This window comes from Lycorma delicatula, chromosome 2 (genome assembly GCF_047948215.1).
Source record: "Lycorma delicatula isolate Av1 chromosome 2, ASM4794821v1, whole genome shotgun sequence".
In the NCBI taxonomy this organism is placed as follows: Eukaryota; Metazoa; Arthropoda; class Insecta; order Hemiptera; family Fulgoridae; genus Lycorma; species Lycorma delicatula.
This window is the reverse complement of record NC_134456.1, coordinates 65,756,469-65,776,742: the sequence shown is the minus strand read 5'-3', so window position 1 is coordinate 65,776,742 and position 20,274 is coordinate 65,756,469. Positions and strand designations below refer to the sequence as shown.

The window sequence follows — 20,274 nt, the reverse complement described above, 5'->3', positions numbered from 1 at the left end:
TTCAACACCATGTGTTTAAACTTTGTGAAAAAAATATAAAAATAAATAAATTTTACAAGCAATATTTCAATTTTGTATTGAATAATTTGGTATGGATTGATCAAACTCCCAACTATTCTCAAGAAATCTTTTTTGCTATTTTATTAATTACTACCTGATCTGACAATGCTTCACCATTGCTAGATTTGATTATATATAAAGATTAAATGAACACAAATGAAAGTTTGATAAAACATTAAAAAACTGAGCATTACAAAACTTCATAAAATTTAACCTTTCCCTTTAACCTTCTTCCCATCTTCCCTTTACCCCTTTTTCCCTTTCACCCTATTTCTCTTTTTCCATTTTTTGTAAAAATATTTATTTTCATGTAACTAATATCTATTCTGAAGATGAGCCAAATTGGACCATAAATACATTTTCCTGAGATATCTCGACCCCAGTGCCACCTAGCAAGCAAGTCCAAACTAATTTTTAGCCTTTGTGGGCTTGCACACAACTACTCACCAGTTTTAGATGAATGATATAGGAACGGATACAGGGAAAACAAACAAATAAACATTCTTTTTTTATATTTATATAAATATAAATATATATAATTTGTTTGTTTGTTTTTTGAGTATCTCGACACTGGCGCCATCATCTAGCAGGCATAGTATTTGTAAAAATTTTTCTTTCCTCGTAACTAATATATATACTGAATATAAGCCAAATCAGACCATAAATACAATTTTTCGAAATATCTCGACTCTAGCGCCACCTAGCAGATCTAAACTAATTCAAAAACCTTTGCGGGTGTGCGCACAACTCACCAAAGTTTCATCGAAATCGGATGAATAATATAGGAACGCATACGAGACAAACTGACAAATAAACAAACATTCATCTTTATATATACGAAGTCTGTAAGTAAAGTAATGAGACTGGTTCAGAAAAACTTTTTATTTACAATCCAATTATACATGGACTGTATCAACTTCACTAAAAATATCTATCAGTTTAATTATTGAATGACCCTCGTATTATAAAAAAATTGTTATTGTTTTTACTCCTTCTAAAATAAGCCGTAACTATAATACATATTCTACAAAAAATTATGTTACTGTTTTTTTTCTTATAAAGTAAAATTGAATTTCTTATTAAATCTACTAAATTTGTCTTTTATATTGGTACTTATATGGACAATCAATGTTAATTTTTTGTATAACCCTTACACAATGAAATATCACAAATACACATACAAAAAAATTATAAATAGAAATCAACATACTCATGATTTATAACCTTTGTCAAATTTAAATTAAAAAAAAACTATTTATAATTCATCTGGCTACTTAGTACAGATTTTGGCAAATAAAGTTACATAATTCTTATCTAGCATTCAGTTCCAAAGTGTAAAACAACATTGCCAACAACTTCAAAAACAAAACAGAATTTAAGTTTGAAATAGATACTAGATGAGAGATCTTCAGTTTTAGTTGCCAGAGTGGATGACAGTAGACACAAAATAGATGTAATACCACTTTTACCATCTTCCTAATTTTTTATTTGCAAGATGAACCCATGAAAGACATGAAACCATTTCACATTATTTTGAAAGTCATACTGAAATCTTGATCCTGGTTAAGACAACAAATGGCATCCCTTACAACCTTATGGTTCAACAACAGCTGAAATATCTTAGAAAGTAGCAAACTGAAAATGATGGGCGAGAAATAAGGTAAACCGCTATAGACTCTATAAGATTGTACCAAATGACCATCAAGTTAAACATCATAAACATAAAGTAACTAACAATGCATTCTGTAGATATTTTAATCACCAATACCCATAGCAACTGTTGTTGAAACTTGTTAAAAAACACTAGAAACTCTACCCTCTTATTCATTAAATGGGACAAGAGTTGTGAATACAGTCTCTTCAACTAAAATTATAGAGCAATTCTATTTACAATTTAAAAATAGATTTCAACTTGCATAAAAAAGTAAAATAAAACTATAATCTTAGTTATTTCTTAATTAAAGCTATACATTAAATATAAACTGATGGAAATATCTGATTACCGATTGGAATATTTAGTGTATTATTTTCATACTACAAGAGATTTTCTTATTTCTCTCATAATAATACCATGGCATAGTACTCCATAACTGGTCTACAGAAAATACATGTAACATATTTATCAATAATTATTTGATTTAAACAGCATTTTACAGACACTGTTATAGTGATATTCTCAGGAAAGACTACTATTTACCTAACAATTTTGTTAATCTTTTCTTCATTTAGTTCTTAACTAGCAAAATCATGGTATTAATAATTACGTCATATTATTTTTAACAAGATGAAAGTTCATTAATACAGATTGTTAACACTAATGAAAAACATTATTTTTGAAATATTTTAAGTGATAAAGTTAGTTTTTAACAACTATTATTAACTGACTTTGTGCACATGATCTGCTACTCAGCTCAAGACCATAGTATTATCAAAATAATAAATAACTTATCCTGAGAAATACCACACTAAATATTCCAATATGGAATGTCTACTCCTTATATTTAAAATACAAGTTTTAAAATCCTGCTAGAGTAAATAAAATACAATTTATTAACAAAACCAATCAAGGTGAACGGTTTTACTTTAAATAATAATTATTACCGTTATTTGAAATACTGAAACAGAATTTATTACATTCCTCTGCTACTTGCGTTGGAGATGAGATAATGAAAGTTGAGCCCTTTGTATTTTTGGTGAAGTTATCCGACTTGGTTTATTCCCAAATCTGCATTCACTTTTGATAACTTCCCACATAATTTTAGATGTAATTTTAGAGTTTTATATTAAATTATCATAATAATAATCTTTTAGAATTAAGAACAACTTAACATACATTTTTATTTGTATTTTTTTAAATATTTTTTTTTAAGTTATCAGACAAATTGTATTTAGAGATTCAATTAGAGAGTAATCAGTATGGTTTTCTTTTTATGTTTATTTTTCCTGAAGTGCAAGCTAAGAAGAAAATTTGAAAGATATTAAGAAAATTGTTAAATTTTTCATCAAAGCTAATTTTCTTAATATTTTCCCAATTTGTTTGTCACAACAAAGTTTTCAAATTTTTAACTGAATCTTTATTGATCACTTCATTAAAAAAATTAAAATCTCTTCACATGTTTTCATTAATAATTGAAAATGCAATTTGACAATTGTGTTCTTAAAACTGTAATCTGCACAAAAGGATTGAAAATTATCTTTAGATAAATTTGTCAGTACAAGTGGTAGAGATACTTGTAGTATAAGTTGACTACAAATATTTGGACCTGGTTTCTATTGATTAAAGTTTATTTGTCACAAGAGTACAGTAGTTTAGAAAGTTAACATGATAAAATGATACATACTATGATTGTAAATTTATTAGAAATTTTAAATAGTTTCCAATAGTTCACATAGAAATGTTTTAGAATAACCATGCAATCAATAAAATACCATCAATATCACTTTTAGACTGTAGGGTTGTCAGATTTTTTTGAGAAAAAAGAAAAATTTTTTTCAATATATTATATTCAAAATTTACATATAACAAAAACATACTGCATATGGTTTCAAAGAATAAAGTAGAATAATTTTAACTAGAAATTGGGCATTTTCATAAAAAAAAAAACAATTGTATCGGATAAAACACAAAAAGCATACTACAGAAATATTTGCTGCCCTTTAATTGTATTATAATGAAGACTTTGCATCCCTTAAGTCCCCATCCTATTTTATACATTCAAAAAAACTCCTTGCAGAGCATATTGAAATTCAAAACTACTTTAAGTTTTGCTTTAATTAGTTCACAGGAGCTTCTGTCCCTGACATCAGTCCATTTGTTGCATATTAATGAAAATATTCTTTCAACAAAAACATTTGAACCTGGAATGCTAGATAATAATCCAACTACTTTTAGAATATTCTGTAACGTTTCTGTTGAGACTTTAGAAAAGGGATGAACCCATTTAGCAACATCACTTACTTTGTATCAAATAGTTATTCTTCAAAATGAACCAATTTTCACAAAATTCCTCAAAAGGTCATCCAAATTCACTTTATCTTGTAAGCTGAATAACTCCATTACAGTTTAAAAATCCTTATACTCAATTTCTAGCACAATGAAAAATTCTGCAACTGCTTGCTTATAAATACTGTCTATAGTAAAGTCATATTTCTTTCCGAAGGTAAATACGAAGATTGCTATAAAATTCACAAAGATCACTGCAAATTCTGGTTTGAAAATGTTGAGACAAAGATTTTAGATCTGTTTAAATGAGGCACAAAACAATATTCTTTTATTCTTTGCTCAATTTTATTTCTGAGCAAATTAATGGTTTTCCACGATAAACAAAAAAACTTAAAAAAAGCACATTAAAAAGTTTTGCAATATGAATGAACAGATCATCACAGACAGACATCGTTCATTAGCAAGTGTTTAGACAGGTCCTAACCTGCACTGTAGACATTTTAGTCACTGGCTCAGTGTCATTATCATTAGTGTTTTAGTCATGTTAGTGAAAAAAGGTAACGATGTCGTCATAGTCAAAAACTGAATACTGGGCAATTTTGCATGTGGGTAAAGTGTTGATCAGTGTTTAGAGAAAATGAATGCTGTGCTAGGAGAGGATTGTCTTCATCATACAACAATACTTGGGTGGTACCATGAATTTGAAAAAGGAAATTCTGGCCTTGAGGTGGCTCCAAGATCCGGTCGACAGTCTTCATCTGCGGCTGAAAGAAACATTACTGCTGTATGAAAAAAGCTTGAGACAGACAGTCATGTGACATATCACTAAACAGAGGTGTCCTTGCATATTAATCAACCAGTAGTTCATGCCATTCTGAGAGATCACCTTCAAGTTAGAAAGCTTTGGGTGCCGCTACACTTTGGGACAATGTTCCAGCACACTTCAAAATTTGTTTGAGATGATGAATGTGCCCAGATCTCTAACGAAACATGGCACAGTTTCTTTGAAGACTGGTTTCAAAAGTTGTTGAAGTGTATAATGTGTCATGAAAATTATTTTGAAAAATTACAAAAAATAGTTATACTGCAAAACCTTCCTAATGCCCTTTGTACATCATGCTTCTCCAAGATTTTTGTAGTAATATCTAGTTGGGGTCCAACATTAGCAAAGAAATACAAGTATAACAGCATATTGCTTTCTTTTTCAGGATTGTCACTCAAAAACTGTTGAAAAAACGTTTTGGAGTAATCAATGCTTTTGAAGTAACTGCTTATAGCAGACCAGTTCTCCATTCTACTTACAGCTGGAGTCAATGACAATAATCTTGTAGGAAAATGTCTCAACACTTCTATCCATTGCTAGCAACAGATTCAAAAAAAGATGTTAGGTCTTCTCTTCTGGCAGACAGTGAAAAATGGTTAAACACTTTCAAAACAAAATTTTTTATGTCAATACTTAAACTGTCTCTTGCAAATTTCATTGTACTGTGTAGGATGATATGGTTTGTATAGTTGCCTTTCACTATAATATAATTTTTTTATTTCAACAGCAAAACACAATGATGTTAACCAAAATTGACGTTCACATTATATGCACTACCGCAGAAACAATTCTGATATCAAGAGATTGAGTTCTGAGAGTATCCAGCACTATTTCAGAAACTGCAACAGCATTTTCATCAGCACACTCTGAAAAATTAATTTTTTTTCCACTCCATTGCATGGATCAAAATATTTAACAAAAGAGATAACATTTTTCTGTTTCCTTTATTAGAAGCACCAACAGCAAGAGAGAAAAATTAGCTACTTTTTTCAGGAGACTAAATGATTTCTATAAAATCATTGACTCTTGGGCCAAGGATGCTTTTAACTAGTCTCTGATTTTGTTCTGCCATTCTGCCATAAGACATTTTTGTTGTAATTTCAGTCAGAAAGAAGTGATGATCCCAATTTGTTGTCACAATCTACACTAGAACAGCGTGTTTAACAGAATGATAATTCACTTGCTGTAACAGCATTATGATTTGATGGCTTTTTCAGATTAACACAGAATTTAATAATTAACTAGTACCTTGACTTCCTTTTTAATTTGCTTTGTCCTTTGTACTGGCTACACTGTTTCAGATCAAACTGTTCACCATGACTAATACTAAAATTTTTTTCTGCACTGTTTACAGTAGGCATAATTATCCATAGGTACTAGTGTTAATCATTTGAAAGTTTCCTCCCATTTCTTTAAATAAATGTTGATACTGCAGTTTTTTGTTATTTTTTGGTGTCACACATGTTGGACTGATTAGGATTTGGAACAGAATTCAAATTCATCTAGGTGTAAGTATATTATTAATAGGCTATAATAACATCTGTTACATCAGCTTACAGAGTATATTTGAGAATAGCTGAGAGTATTTTTATATAATGGATGCTTAATTACATGGTAAAGTAAAACTGTTAAGCACTATCAATAATCGACAAATAAGAAAGAAGCAGGTTCCCCAATATTGTTACAATACAAAAAGCAACAGCACTGAAAAGAAGCATCTTCTGACACAATATTTTATTATTGAGAAAGCGGTATATTGTGACTGATCAAAACTGCAATATGATCAGTTGATGTTGACAGAAGAAGGCTATGCTAACACCAAACTATTCTAAACATAAGGTTGGGGTGTCACTTAGAAAGAAGATAAGAATGTAACATGCTGTATTTTCTCAGAATTTTATGTTACATCATTGGATTGCGTAGTTGCAGAACTGAAAAGTCAGTTCCTTTAATTAAACTTTTTTTTTTCACATTAACTTATAAAAATATTTTTAAAGGGTCCAAGACTATCATTTCTTTGATTTATTTAAAACAGAAGAAATCATTCTACGGGGAAAATAATCACGTGCAACGTAAAACACAACAGAAACACGTAAAACTAAAATCTGGCAACTCTGGCCTAAGGCATTCAAGGGCATAGCATTTAGAATCAGTTTCTTCCATAAATATGCAGTAACTTTAAACTTTATTAAAGAGGTAGTCTTTAACAAAAATTGATACTTCCCCTGGTTTTATACACAGTTCTAAGAAAAGCTTGAAATGGCTAGGTCAGCAATGGCTTCTGTAGTAGTCAGTCAGTTCTTGAAAAACATTCAAAATCCCATTACTTGGAAAGAAAAGTTTTATTTCAACTTCTTTGATTTTATTTCTTATGCATTTAAAGAAAATTTTAATGCTATATAATTTAGTTGTTAGTTTTTCAGGAAGGATTCAAAACTTGTTAAGATAAGAAACTTAGTGCTGACATTACAAATATTAATATTTAATGTATTTTTTGGGGAGGGCTCTAATAATTATATTCAAAATAGTATGAATACTATCATGGAAGATAATGAAGTATTTAAAAGAGGAATTGTTTCAAAAACTGAAAAATTTATAATTCCTTCTTTAGAATGTCCAATAACGTTTCATTCAGAACTGCTTTTTATCCGAATTTAAACGAAAATTCGTAACGTAACCCGTTACATACGATGCGTGAGAGCCACATTTAAATTAAATTTGAATAATTGCGTCATTCTATCAGTGTGTCCTCTCACGCGACCGTTAACTTTTTGGCTTCCATCTCTGAACTGTCAAACCGGTGAAGGATGTCAGTGTAGGCATAAACTTGTATGGACTCAACGCTATGTCAAAAAGAAAGTTTACATTTCAACATCTTCAGACAATAATAAACAACACAACTAAAGGAATGAAATTCACTTAACCGAACAGACTATGGATAAATATAATCATGTTTTTATTAATAATGATAAAAATTTAAGATGGTTTTGAACTTAAGTTTTAACACTTTGTTGGTACAAAGTGTTAATACTTGGTAGTAATTAGCTGAAACTTCTTAAAAAACTAGTATTGATCATTTTTTTATAGAAATCATCGACACTTTAAAGCTAGTTAAAAAGAATTTGAGTCTTTGCCAGACTTGAGCTGACGTATTAGATATATTTTTTAAAAAAGTCGTACCTTTTACTTCCGGCTTGTCACTCAAAGATCTAAAAACCATCATATACAATTTTTGGTTTCTAGAAACCATAACTCGTTTTAACGGTAACATCCTCAACAAATAACTTCTAACCTAAAAATTACTAAAGTTGTGCAACTATCTTAACCTAGAAACATAACAAACAGTAAGTTGCATTTGTAAAATAAAAGAATAAGTAAAACTGTATTGAAGCATCAGCTGTTTAGTTGCAAAATTCCCTTTTAGCAGAAATAACATACAGAGAATTAAAGTTTCATACATTCATCCAATTAGTTTAATATAACTAAAAACGTATAATAAAAATTTCATATTATAATAATAATTTGCCGCTTAACTTTTGGATTACTTTCAAAATTTCCAACGTGATTAATATCTGTATTTGATTTTAATTTATCTTAGACTGATTTTTAACAACTATTTTTTTAAAATTAGTTTTTCAGGATTTAATTTTTGTAAAAGCAATTATATAACAGAAGGATATAATACAATAACTTCAACGTAGTATGTAAATGTCATTGAGTTTGCTGACTGTCAGCATCAGTGTTTTCCTAGTAGCGCATCCTACAATAACATTGTATTTCTGCTTGTAATTTATGAGTGCTGTGCGGTTTTTTTGTGTTTTCATTTGAATATACCTAATGGTTATGGTGTTCTGTATGCAGCGGGCACCCTTTAGCAGAGAAATCTTTTTATAGAATTACACGGTGGGTATTTTTTGTACAATAAAGTTTTGTTAATTTTGACTATCTCAAAATTATTTTCTTCCTGTTATACGTAGTTTTACTAATCTTAACAACTTTTAAATGCCAGACACATAATCAGCCGCTTTGTAAGAAATAGCGGTCTCAGGATCACACCTTTCTTCAACCAAATTAAAATAATCTTAGTGTTATATCCTTACCACTTACGATTTGCTTACTGCGAACTTAAAACTTACACCGTGGTTTTTGTTACTGAAACTATTATTTTTCATTGAAATTATAAATATTTTTTTTATTGAGTGTTTAAGTTACCTGTTGATTGATAATTGTGTCGATTTTTGCCCTGAAGAAAACGTAAAAAAAAAAATCACTGATTAAAGAAATTTATCTCTACTGTAAGAATTTATCAGCATTGAAATTGCTGGAACCATTTATATCAGTCAGTCAGCTGATAAAACAGGGTAAGGTAGGTGTATAATATATAGTGAGTTTAGGTAAATGATACATTTTTATTACTCCTTGGGAGAAATCATGCTAGGTAATGATTTAAAATTAAGAACAAAACTTTCTTTGTCTTTTTTTTAATATAGTCACACCTTCAAGTATGCTCTTTTAAATACATAATTATTCGTTGAATGGTATCACTATAATAAACAGGTATTAACTTTTACATAACTTGTCTGATTTGAAATGTAAGTAGTTGTATTTGTCAGTTGACCTTTTCAAAACTATTTAAATTGTAACGTGTAAGGAGTGTAATATAATTAAAAATTGCAAAAAATTTATGTATTTTCATGTACTTCCTTGTAAATTTTAATGATTTAAGTTTGATTGTAGCAGCTGAGAGTGAGTTAGCACATCAGATTACATCAAGACTTGAAAGAACCTAGAATTTAAATTGCTAACCACTATTAAATTTTTAAGTTAATGTAATCAAATTAAAAATATTTTCTCCATTTTATTGCCTAATGTGAAGTAAATCTCTGAATGCAATTGAATTACACAAGGCTATAATGTGCAATTTCAGATTATTGTTGTTTCACTTGGTAATATTCTATCCCATATTTGATCAAATTATAAGAATGTATTTCTGTTGTTCTCAGCCTTTGTGACGCACTAACTTTATATCTGTTATATAACTTTGATAGTAATAGAAGCCATTTAACTCCTTGGTCTTACCATATCCAAAATAAATTTAAGCTTACCTTTAAAATCCAAGAAAACTCATTACAACTCTATTACTCATCTACAGTACATTTCACTTCATCCCACCAATCATAAATCTCAAATGTGTTTCACATCCTAATACACATATTCTTCCCTGCCTATACCAAAGAATTAAATGCAATAAATTGTCTAGCATACCATGTAGAATCTACAGAAGCAGAAAATACATAAACATAAATTGAATAAATACTTTATTTAGATCAGTATGTAATATACATTATATAGATCAAGTTAGAAATCTGATATGATTCTAGGTATCATATTCGGTCAGTGTGCTATATCAAATAAATAAGAAGTTACTGTCCAAGACATTTGCCTGGACAGCTCAAGGGAAATCATCATAAGAGCAGTACCAAAAGACACTAATTATTAAAAAAAATAATTGTGGTTTAAGTTTAAAAAACAAAAGTGGTTTAAGCCTGAATTAATACCTAAAAATAATGAATATTTAAAATATTTAATTTAATATATTTTAAAATATTAAATTAATATAAAAAGATTTACTTAATAATAGGTATTATTTCAGCAAATAAATTTGAACACAAAAAAAAAATTGCAGGATCCAATTTTTTTAATTATATTATTTAAGCCTTATTGATAGATTAATATTGATAATGTAAAAGTATTAGAATTTTATTTTCAATAAATGGGGGAAATCTTTTAAGTGGGTTAATTATTTCTTAAAGATTATATTAAAAACATGATAAAAATTCAAGTAATGTTTTAGTCAATTTTTTTTTTTTAAGTTTTTAAAATTATTTCAAAAATCATAAATTTAGCCTTATAAATTGCACTAAAAGTTAGGTCTCTGTAATTATTTTTCTAAGGAAATATGTTTGACTAGTTATAACTTAATAAAAAAAGCACTAGCCAGACACATCTACACATTCAAATAAAGAAATTTTTTTTGTCATTATTTTAAGCTATGAAATACTTCTTTAGTATTTAGCAGAAACCTCCTGCAGTAGATATATATTTATATATATTAAAATCTTGTGATGGTGCCTATGAATCTGTTATTCGTTCACGCAAAACCTACTTAACTGAATGAGCTGAAATCTTAGTCTTTATACCTGGAAAGAACACATTACTATTGCATTTACAAATGTTTCTTCATTTCAAGATGACTGTTTTAATAGCTTGCGATAACAACCGGATTATGTTCCTTGCCGATATTCAACTTTACTATGGCAAAACTGTTGGTGAAATTGAATTCGAGACCAGTTGCAGTATTTGAAATTAAATTTTTTTAAAAAAGATTTCTTTCAGTTATTAAAAAAAGTAGTGCCGTACACCTTTCTTTAAAATTGCAACGATGTGTGGCATGTTGACCCAACCAACACTGCCACTGTTACTGTGCGTGTGGTGCCACTGGCTGCACCTGCTTACGGGTACTTGACTAAAGAACGTAAAAAAAAAATATAAATAAAAAATGAGAAACAAAGTACTGTCACCTCCTCATGGTGTTTGTCAGGTAGCATTATGATCTGTGCAAAATACTTTTTTCCTGTATAAAGAACAGATAACTACCTATAACTATTATTTTTAAGGATGGGCTCAACTATTCTGAATCCCACATGCATAAGGTGACTCAAAGTTTCATGCTGGCCAAACTGTTCCTCTGAAGAAATTACAATACACTGATAGTTTTTATAAATTAAATAGCTTTTAATTGTTATTTATCAGTAACATTCTCACAAGCTTGTGGATAATGAACACAGGGGGAGGAGTATTGGGTAACGTTCTTCATCAGTTAAACAGTAACTATTTTATAGATTATACAATTGTTTCTGTTTGATGATAATAGGTCATTTTCACTTAATATTGTTTGATGTAAATATTTTAATTACAGTTAAATAAATAAAATTTTTTTTATAAAATCAACATGGTATATAAATTACATTTACACATTCCGACTTATAACCCGTATCCATCTGATATGTTCAAATAAGTATCAGCAAAGTATTATGTTTAAAGTTGTCTTAAGTCAATACAGTAAAAATTCTTGTTAGAATAAAAGTGATCATCCAATCTTTTGTATTAATTTTAAATATATTTATTCATTACTTAACAGTAAATCCTATATCAAACAGTTAACTTATTGCCAAGATGGCCACCATTTTGTCATTTTCAAAATTTTTTATTTTGTAGAATAAGACACTAGGCTAAGATTTGCCAAATTTAAACTAGGTTTACCTGTTCCCGAGAAATAATTTTTTTGTTGAAAATCACAAAACGGCATCCATAAGGAAATCAAAGTAGAATAGGACTTATGTCAATATGACTTTTTTCTCATTTTGGTGTCTTGAATCAGTACCTGAAGTTTGGTGAATACATCCTATTTTATTTATTATTGATTAAATTATAATAAATCAGTGCAATAGAAAAGAATGTTTTATAAAATATATTTATATATTATATGATAATATTATATAATAATATTATATGATAATATTATATGACATTATCCTGATTTTGGTGGGCGTTCTAACTTAATCATTGGTTCTATGTGATATCATATTATATTATATATTAGTGTGAATTTTCAGTGTAATTTCTTTTGCGCAATAATTTTTCAATATTAATCAGGTCAACAAATTAGCAGCAGGAATGGCTGATCATTTGGTGGAGCAGTATAGTCTGGAACCATGACCAAAAAGTAGTAGTGATTTCATGCTCCTCCAACGTAGGTTTAAATGTTCTTGACCTATATGACCAGCACTGTTGCTGCGATGAAAAAAAATGTAATTATTTACAGGATAGAAGTTTATTTTACAAAGGCAATTTAACATTAATGTTGTGACTAGTTCTTAGATAGAATTCTATGACTTGGGATTAAGTAGAAGTGATACCTGGTAACTCAATTGATGTAATTTGCCTAGAATTAATAAAGTAGTATGCTTTTTTGTGCTCTGCATTGTAACTTGGAGGATAGTATATTGTACTGGAGTAGAAGTTGATTGTACAACTCACTACTTTATACTTGTATGTTATGTTACAGTGGCTGATAAAATTACAGCATTCACGCACAACAGAAAGAGAGAGGATCAGAACTGTATGATATGACACATCATACAGTTCTGATTAACTTTTGTTATTTTGTCCGAGGAGTGACAAAATGGCAGCAGTGTTCTTTTTGTGTGATCATTACAACAAATGTTTTAACTTCAGCAGATAATTAGCAATTACACTAATTTCAAAAATGATGTCAGCAGAATGGCACTTTGTATTACTACAAGGATTTTACTATATTCATGGAAGACTCTCCCTTCACATAGTAAAAACAAGTATGGACCTATGGCAGTTTCTCCATATTGAGTACTTCATGTAGATGAGATCTAATAAGTGATTGAACATGCACCCACCCACACACACATATCATGCAAAAAAATAATTTACATAGCAACCTTAACTTTTTTCATAAAGTCTGTATATTTCTTATCAATAATACTCAAATCTGTAAGTTGCATTTAATTACTAAAATAAAACTTCAAACCTGTAGAGCTAGGCCTCTAATTCAAAAAACAGTAGGAACATGCAGTAATTTTTGAAGACAAACATTATAGAAAGCCACAGTTAAAGCTAAAAATACATCTGTCGCTATCTCTCCTATCTACTCCGATTTTATTCTAAAATAATATATCAAAAAGAATTACATACATATTTCACATGTCATAGTAGTTTCATAAGAGACATCTAGCAGCTTAATGACTAATTGTAATTTCATTGTATCTGAATGATAACTTATGAGAAATATTAAAGAAGTTTAGACACATCCAAGTTTCATTTTAATAGTCTAAAGCTTTACTTTCATCGGTAAAATATTTCACATATTACTTTATTGCTTGTTTTTATATAAATTTTTTCATGTTTTTAATTTTTTTAATTTTTTTTGCAGGAAATAAAGTATGGCATTTAGTATTGCAAGACTTTGTATGAAAAGCCAACCTAATCATCCTTTAAAACTTTTATCTAATTATTTTGTTGAAATAGGTACTCTCTTTTTTACTAGTGTATTTTCCTCGCTATTTGACTAATACATTTATATAATTAGATATTAATTATATATATTATTAATTAATTAATGTAAAGTAGAACAAAATATATAAAATGAATTTATAAAATGAATGCATTTTGACAAGATCAAAATGCATAGGTCATGTGACTCATGGCCCCTCTATATGTCAATTGTTTTGCTGCAGTACAACAAGCATTCCATTTTCACAAGACCACCATTTATTTATCATTGACTATTACTTAAAAGTATGTCATATTCTGAATGACAGTGTTTTTTTTCTATTTTCCAAAAGCAAAGTACTAAATAAATTAAATATTTTTCTTTTGGTGTACTGTATCACAAAAACTATGCGCATTAATTTCAGGTTTTGTTATTCATAAAACATAATAGTCATCTGTCAGTATTGTCTTAAGATAGTTTCCATGACATTCACTAGGTACAGGAAAAACATTCAGGAAACTTTCTCAACTGACTTTATTTTTGATCAGGATTGTTTACTAAACCACTACATTCTCACAAAGTTCATATGTGATTTCACAACAAAGAGTGGCTAGATCCATTTTTTTCACAGAAAGATTAGCTGTAGAACATTATTCAGAAATTATTAAAAATGTTATAACCTCATTTAAAACTAAGGAGTAAAATTGTTGGTGGTACTAGATGCCACATGGTGCCAATTCAACAATGACATTGTTACATGAATTTTTCAATGACCATGTAATTAATTTCTTGCAGTCTGCACCAAGGTGGTCCCCAGATCTCTCCTCACTAGATTTATATTTATGAAGTCATGTGAAAGGTACTGTTTTCAAGAAAAGCCTACATACTTTAAATGAATTGAAAGAAAATATTGAAAACAGCATTTTTAATATCAGTGCAGTAATTTTAAGAAACACTGAACATGAAGAAATAAGTTGATACCTGCCTCAGCAGCCATGTTGGACATTTAAACATTTACAGTGACATATAAGGAAAAGAATTAAAAATATAATGTGCTTAGTTTCCTATATCATATAATTAATTTACTAAGTAAATGAAGTTTGTTTTGGCCTGTGAGACGCATTACTTTACGCTATATCTGTCAATTGCATTGCCTTCTCATTCTCAGAATAACAAGATCCTAGGCCAGGCTTACTAGGCAAAGTGAGAAGGAACATACAGTTTCCTATTGCTTTCTTCATTGATTATACTGTTACATTGGAGCGTGCAAAGTCCAAATAATGGAGGTGTTATATGACCTGTTCTAAATAATTATTCTTAGGGAAAGGTACTCTAACTAGTCCCATTTGTGCTTCAGATGCTTCACATGTTACAATCACAAGAAAGATTCCAACAGCTAGTGTAAGTATACAATTTAAATATTCTTTTCATGAAATATTGTTTTTGGTTGTCCATAACTTTGCATTTTGTGTTTCTCATATGTAATAAAAATGTTTCTAATAGCTTTCAATCCATATATTAAAATTTAATCAGTGCTTAATAAAATATTTTTATAATTTGACAAATACAGTTTGCAACAAGCTGCTGAATTTTATTTTTATAATGAAGTGTCTTAATATGTTTAATTCTCTGACATTGTCTCTGAATCTGCTGTAGATTTTTATAAATACTAGTCACTATAATAAAACAAAGTGTTACATGAAACTAAAACTAATTATTGTGTGAAACTGTTTTAGTTATTGTCATTTAATTAGCTTGTTAAAATAATAAATGACCATATTCATCAAATACGTATTAATTTCAATATTTGTGTTGATGTATTTGAATATCACTTTGAAATGGAGTTACAAACTCCATTTCTTTCTTTCTGTGAAATTATTCTCACATTTACATCAGACCATGATGTATGACTACCTTAACTAGAGGTATGTAGTAGACTTAGATTTGAGTATTTCTAATTTGATATTTCAATTCTAATGAAGATTAAACCTTGTGAAATGAAATTATCCATAAGCACTAACTCCTCTGGATTCATTCCATTAGTTTAAATAATAATGAAGTAGTGAATGTACATATTCCAGTTTTTGAACTTTTAGGCAAGATTAGATGACACATCATTGTATTTATTGCTTTCATCTTAATAGAGAGCATGAATATGCTTTCTTTCAAAATATTTTTTGAGAAAATTTCTCTTCATTCTTCACAACATTTTTGTAATAACTTTCTGTTACAGTTCATATAATGTTGAAAATGATACATTGTAATCAAATTCTGTTTTGCAGATAACAATGCGAACAATACTTATCAGCAAAAATATTCTACATTTTCAGTAAATAATTTCAATAAAAATCCTAACAAAAGAATTGAAAATCACATAGAAATATTATGTAGCAATTTCAGCCGACAAAGATTTTTTTCTAGTTCGATTAGATTGGAAAGCAGCCCTGTGAAAGTTCCTTCTCTGCTGAGCTTACAGTCTGATTCTAAATTATTAAGACTTTATTGTAATAATGTGGGTACAGACGATACATCTAATTTATCAAAAAAAGAAAAACTTAAAAGAGCAGTTAAAGATTATGGAGCTACTGTTATAATATTCCATGTCACTATATCATTAATGTCTTTAGGTTGTTGTTATTTAGTTGTTGCAAGGTAAAGTACTTTTTTATTATTTTTTTTTTATATATTTATTTATTAATTAATAATTTTAGTTTAATAGTAAATTATAAGATAGTTAAATTATTAATAGTAAATAGTTAACGCAAAAAGTTAATTTTATTAAAATAAAATATTTTACCAAAAAGTAAATACTATAAGAAAAAAGGCATTTAAAACTTAAAAACTTGCTTTTTGTCAATTTAAAACTATATTTGTGCCTTGGGACAAGTCTTTGCAGTATCTTATGAAACTGAGCCACCTTTATCTCCTCATTCAATCTGTCATCAGCTTTTCACCTAAAAGAAACTTTTATGTAAAGAATCTGTGGGTAATTTCTTTGTGTTAAATTTGCATTGTGCTCAAGTGGTCCATGTTCTTGGCCAAGATTTGTATTGTATTTACAGAATATACAGCAATGTAAATTTAATGCTAATAAAGACTACATACATAGTAATAATGTGGGTACAGATGATACATCTAATTTATCAAAAAAAAAGAAAAATTTAAAAGAGCAGTTAAAAATTATGGAGCTAATGTTATAATAGTCCATGTCATGTCAATCTGTCAGTATTTATTCCCCATACTTCAATATATAAGTTATTTTCATTCTGTTTAAATAAACCTTTTCAGTTAAGGCTTTTTAAGCCTTGCAAAAATTAATTTACTAACTGGTAACTGTAGACTAATTCATAAGTAGTTGAATTTTTGTTTGTTTTTATATATATTTGCATACCAGGTAGTGGATTGTCTATTTCCATCTGACTTGGTTTTTAATGGTCAACACATATTGAACATCACTATAAAGAACATTAAACAGTTGTGGTTTTATTGGTAATTTTGCACAAGGTGATTGAACCTGATCATCAGATTTCTTTTCAACAGATCAGAAAATGGAATACTTCACTTAGCTGGTGTTATACAGATTTTTGTTTAAAGTAAATATACTACCTGAGCGATGAGATAGGGGATTTATTGAATAAAAATTATATAATGTCGCAGGTATAATGTTAACTAAAAAATTCCAGATACATTTCATTTCCTGGATCTTTGTTCAAGGAAGAAACAATTGAGCCAAGCAGTTTTTTAAAGCTTCAGAATTTAAAAGAATTATTTACATTTAATTCTGTGTATAATAAATAAACTTTTTTTACTTTGAACAATGGTTATTAATTAAGTTAATGAAGTTTACATCAAATTTCAGGAAACTGTTTTAACGGCATTTCATTGCTAGGAAATTTTCAGTCTTGAGACTTGCTGAGAAATAATTTTTGGAGTTTCAATTTGGGGTAGATCAGTTTGTAGTAAACACGTAAACTTAATCATGTTATCCGATTGTTCTATATTTGTTTTGTCATATTCTCATCATTATGGTTGTTGTTTTGAATGGGATTCTTTGTCTTTTAGTTGTTATTTTTATCATTAGTGTTGCGCCTTTTTGTGTTGTATTTTGTATTAGTTTGGAAATAAAATAAATTTAAATACTAGTGAATATTAAATTAAAAAATTATTGTATAAATAATGATTTTTTTCTTGTCTTCAGTCATTTGACTGGTTTGATGCAGCTCTCCAAGATTCCCTATCTAGTGCTAGTCGTTTCATTTCAGTATACCCTCTACATCCTACATCCCTAACAATTTGTTTTACATATTCCAAACGTGGCCTGCCTACACAATTTTTTCCTTCTACCTGTCCTTCCAATATTAAAGCGACTATTCCAGGATGCCTTAGTATGTGGCCTATAAGTCTGTCTCTTCTTTTAACTATATTTTTCCAAATCCTTCTTTCTTCATCTATTTGCCGCAATACCTCTTCATTTGTCACTTTATCCACCCATCTGATCTTTAACATTCTCCTATAGCACCATATTTCAAAAGCTTCTAATCTTTTCTTCTCAGATACTCCGATTGTCCAAGTTTCACTTCCATATAAAGCAACACTCCAAACATATACTTTCAAAAATCTTTTCCTGACATTTAAATTAATTTTTGATGTAAACAAATTATATTAATTACTGAAGGCTCGTTTCGCTTGTTCAATTCGGCATTTTATATCGCTCCTGCTTTGTTCATCTTTAGTAATTCTACTTCCCAAATAACAAAATTCTTCTACCTCCATAATCTTTTCTCCTCCTATTTTCACATTCAGTGGTCCATCTTTGTTAAATAATAATAAATAATGATTAATAATATAATAATTTTATTATATAAATAACAATTATATTAAATAATTATTTGTTGCAGTGGGTTAGATGTTGGAGCAGTTATTAGTTCTGCTGGTTTGGGAGGGTCAAGTGAAATAGCCAATGAAGCTGGTTTATTCGTTATTGCCTATGCTATACATAAAGTATTTGCTCCAGTTCGCATCAGTATCACTTTGGCTGCAACACCTTTCATTGTAAGATACTTAAGAAAAATTAATGTGCTCAAGACACCCAGATCAAAAGGAGTTTAAGTGTACCTGCAAATTTTATTTTATGTGCTGAAATAAAGAAAATTTCTTACTGTAGAATGTATATTTGTATTTTAATGTAATTTTAATATCACCATTTGTTTACTATTAAGTTTTAAGCATTTATTTATATTTTACGTTAATTTAAAAAATCGTACTTCTAAAAAAAAAACTGAATTTTCTGTATATGCACTATATATTTTTATCATGACCTAAGAGACAATTTTTAACTTTTTTACCATTTGAATCTTTTGGGATGAGTTGCACAAATTAGTTTTATTATAGATATTGGCATTAAAGTGTATTTTTTCCACAAAAAAACAAAATAGGATTAGCATACCTTGATGGGGTAAAATAAAAAGCAGTCATTCATTAAAACAACCCAACCCAAAGAAATTTATAAGAGTCTATCAATATATTAAGTATAAATTTTTTTCTTTTAATATTAAGTTATTTTAGTCCTATGTGTACCAAAAATATTTTGTTGACTAAAGAAGTTTATATAAGATTCTTGTCATTATTATTGTATAATATGTAATGACTCCAGAAAAAAATTAATTTGGTACATAAAATTAATTTTTCCAACATTTTGGTTGGAAGAAGTTTTACGTAAAATTTAATTTGAGCAAAATAAAAAAAAAACTCTGAAACTTATTTAAAGTAGAATCAAATGGTACAAATAAAATTTGTGTAGAATAATATGCTGCTCCAGGATTTGATACAATTCTAACTGCCATATAACATTCATGTACTTAGTACAAAAATATTATGAGATTTATTTTTATTGTTTTTTTATTAGAAATATACATTAAGATATGAAAAATGTCAAGCCTGATGATGCATTTTAAGTATTACAGTTTTTTTTTTTGAAAATTCCTATTAAGGATTCACTTTCTGATGTAATGAAGAGCAAAAAGAAAAATAATTAAGTATTACAGATCAATTGATGAAGAATTCAGTTATACCAATGTTTTATTCTGGTTGCTCTAACCTAAGTATTTAGAGAAAGGGAGTTTACACCTGATGTGATCAGATGAAAAAAACAATACCTATTTCAAAATTTGTTGATTATTGTATTTCTTAAGTACTGGATCAAAACACTTGACTTTGTCCAAGTATAAGAGCCTATTACTAACATATGGTAATGTAATTTTTTATTAGAAATCCAGCATTCATCTCCTAATTTGACGAAAGATGAAAAAGCCACTAGTTAACCTTAACAATGAAATTGTTGGTAATTTCACAAACTATAAATTT

General features: G+C 28.6%; 2 protein-coding genes across 3 annotated transcripts in view; one reads left to right on the top strand and one right to left on the bottom strand.

Moving 5' to 3' along the window:
- Window positions 1–8,186, bottom strand: part of Nfs1 (Nfs1 cysteine desulfurase) — a 55,729-nt gene extending 47,543 nt beyond the window's left edge. Inside the window, exon 1 of the mRNA XM_075355507.1 lies at window positions 8,007–8,186. Coding sequence (XP_075211622.1) covers window positions 8,007–8,097 — 91 coding nt within the window. The 5' untranslated portion in view covers window positions 8,098–8,186. The remainder of the gene's footprint in view (window positions 1–8,006) is intronic.
- Window positions 8,187–8,535: 349 nt separating this feature from the next.
- On the top strand, window positions 8,536–19,081 carry LOC142318884 (protein FAM210B, mitochondrial-like). 2 transcript variants are annotated; one of them, XM_075355505.1, is made up of 4 exons: window positions 8,536–8,729; window positions 13,852–13,946; window positions 16,194–16,563; window positions 18,810–19,081. In XM_075355505.1, exons 2-4 carry the CDS (start codon window positions 13,862–13,864, stop codon window positions 19,018–19,020), a joined length of 666 nt encoding a protein of 221 aa, XP_075211620.1. In that variant the 5' UTR covers window positions 8,536–8,729; window positions 13,852–13,861; the 3' UTR covers window positions 19,021–19,081. The 2 variants fall into 2 exon arrangements, with proteins under 2 accessions (XP_075211620.1, XP_075211621.1); XM_075355506.1 differs by lacking the exons at window positions 8,536–8,729; window positions 13,852–13,946 and adding an exon at window positions 14,263–15,312 and having other exon boundaries at window positions 16,333–16,563.
- Window positions 19,082–20,274: the final 1,193 nt, after the last annotated feature.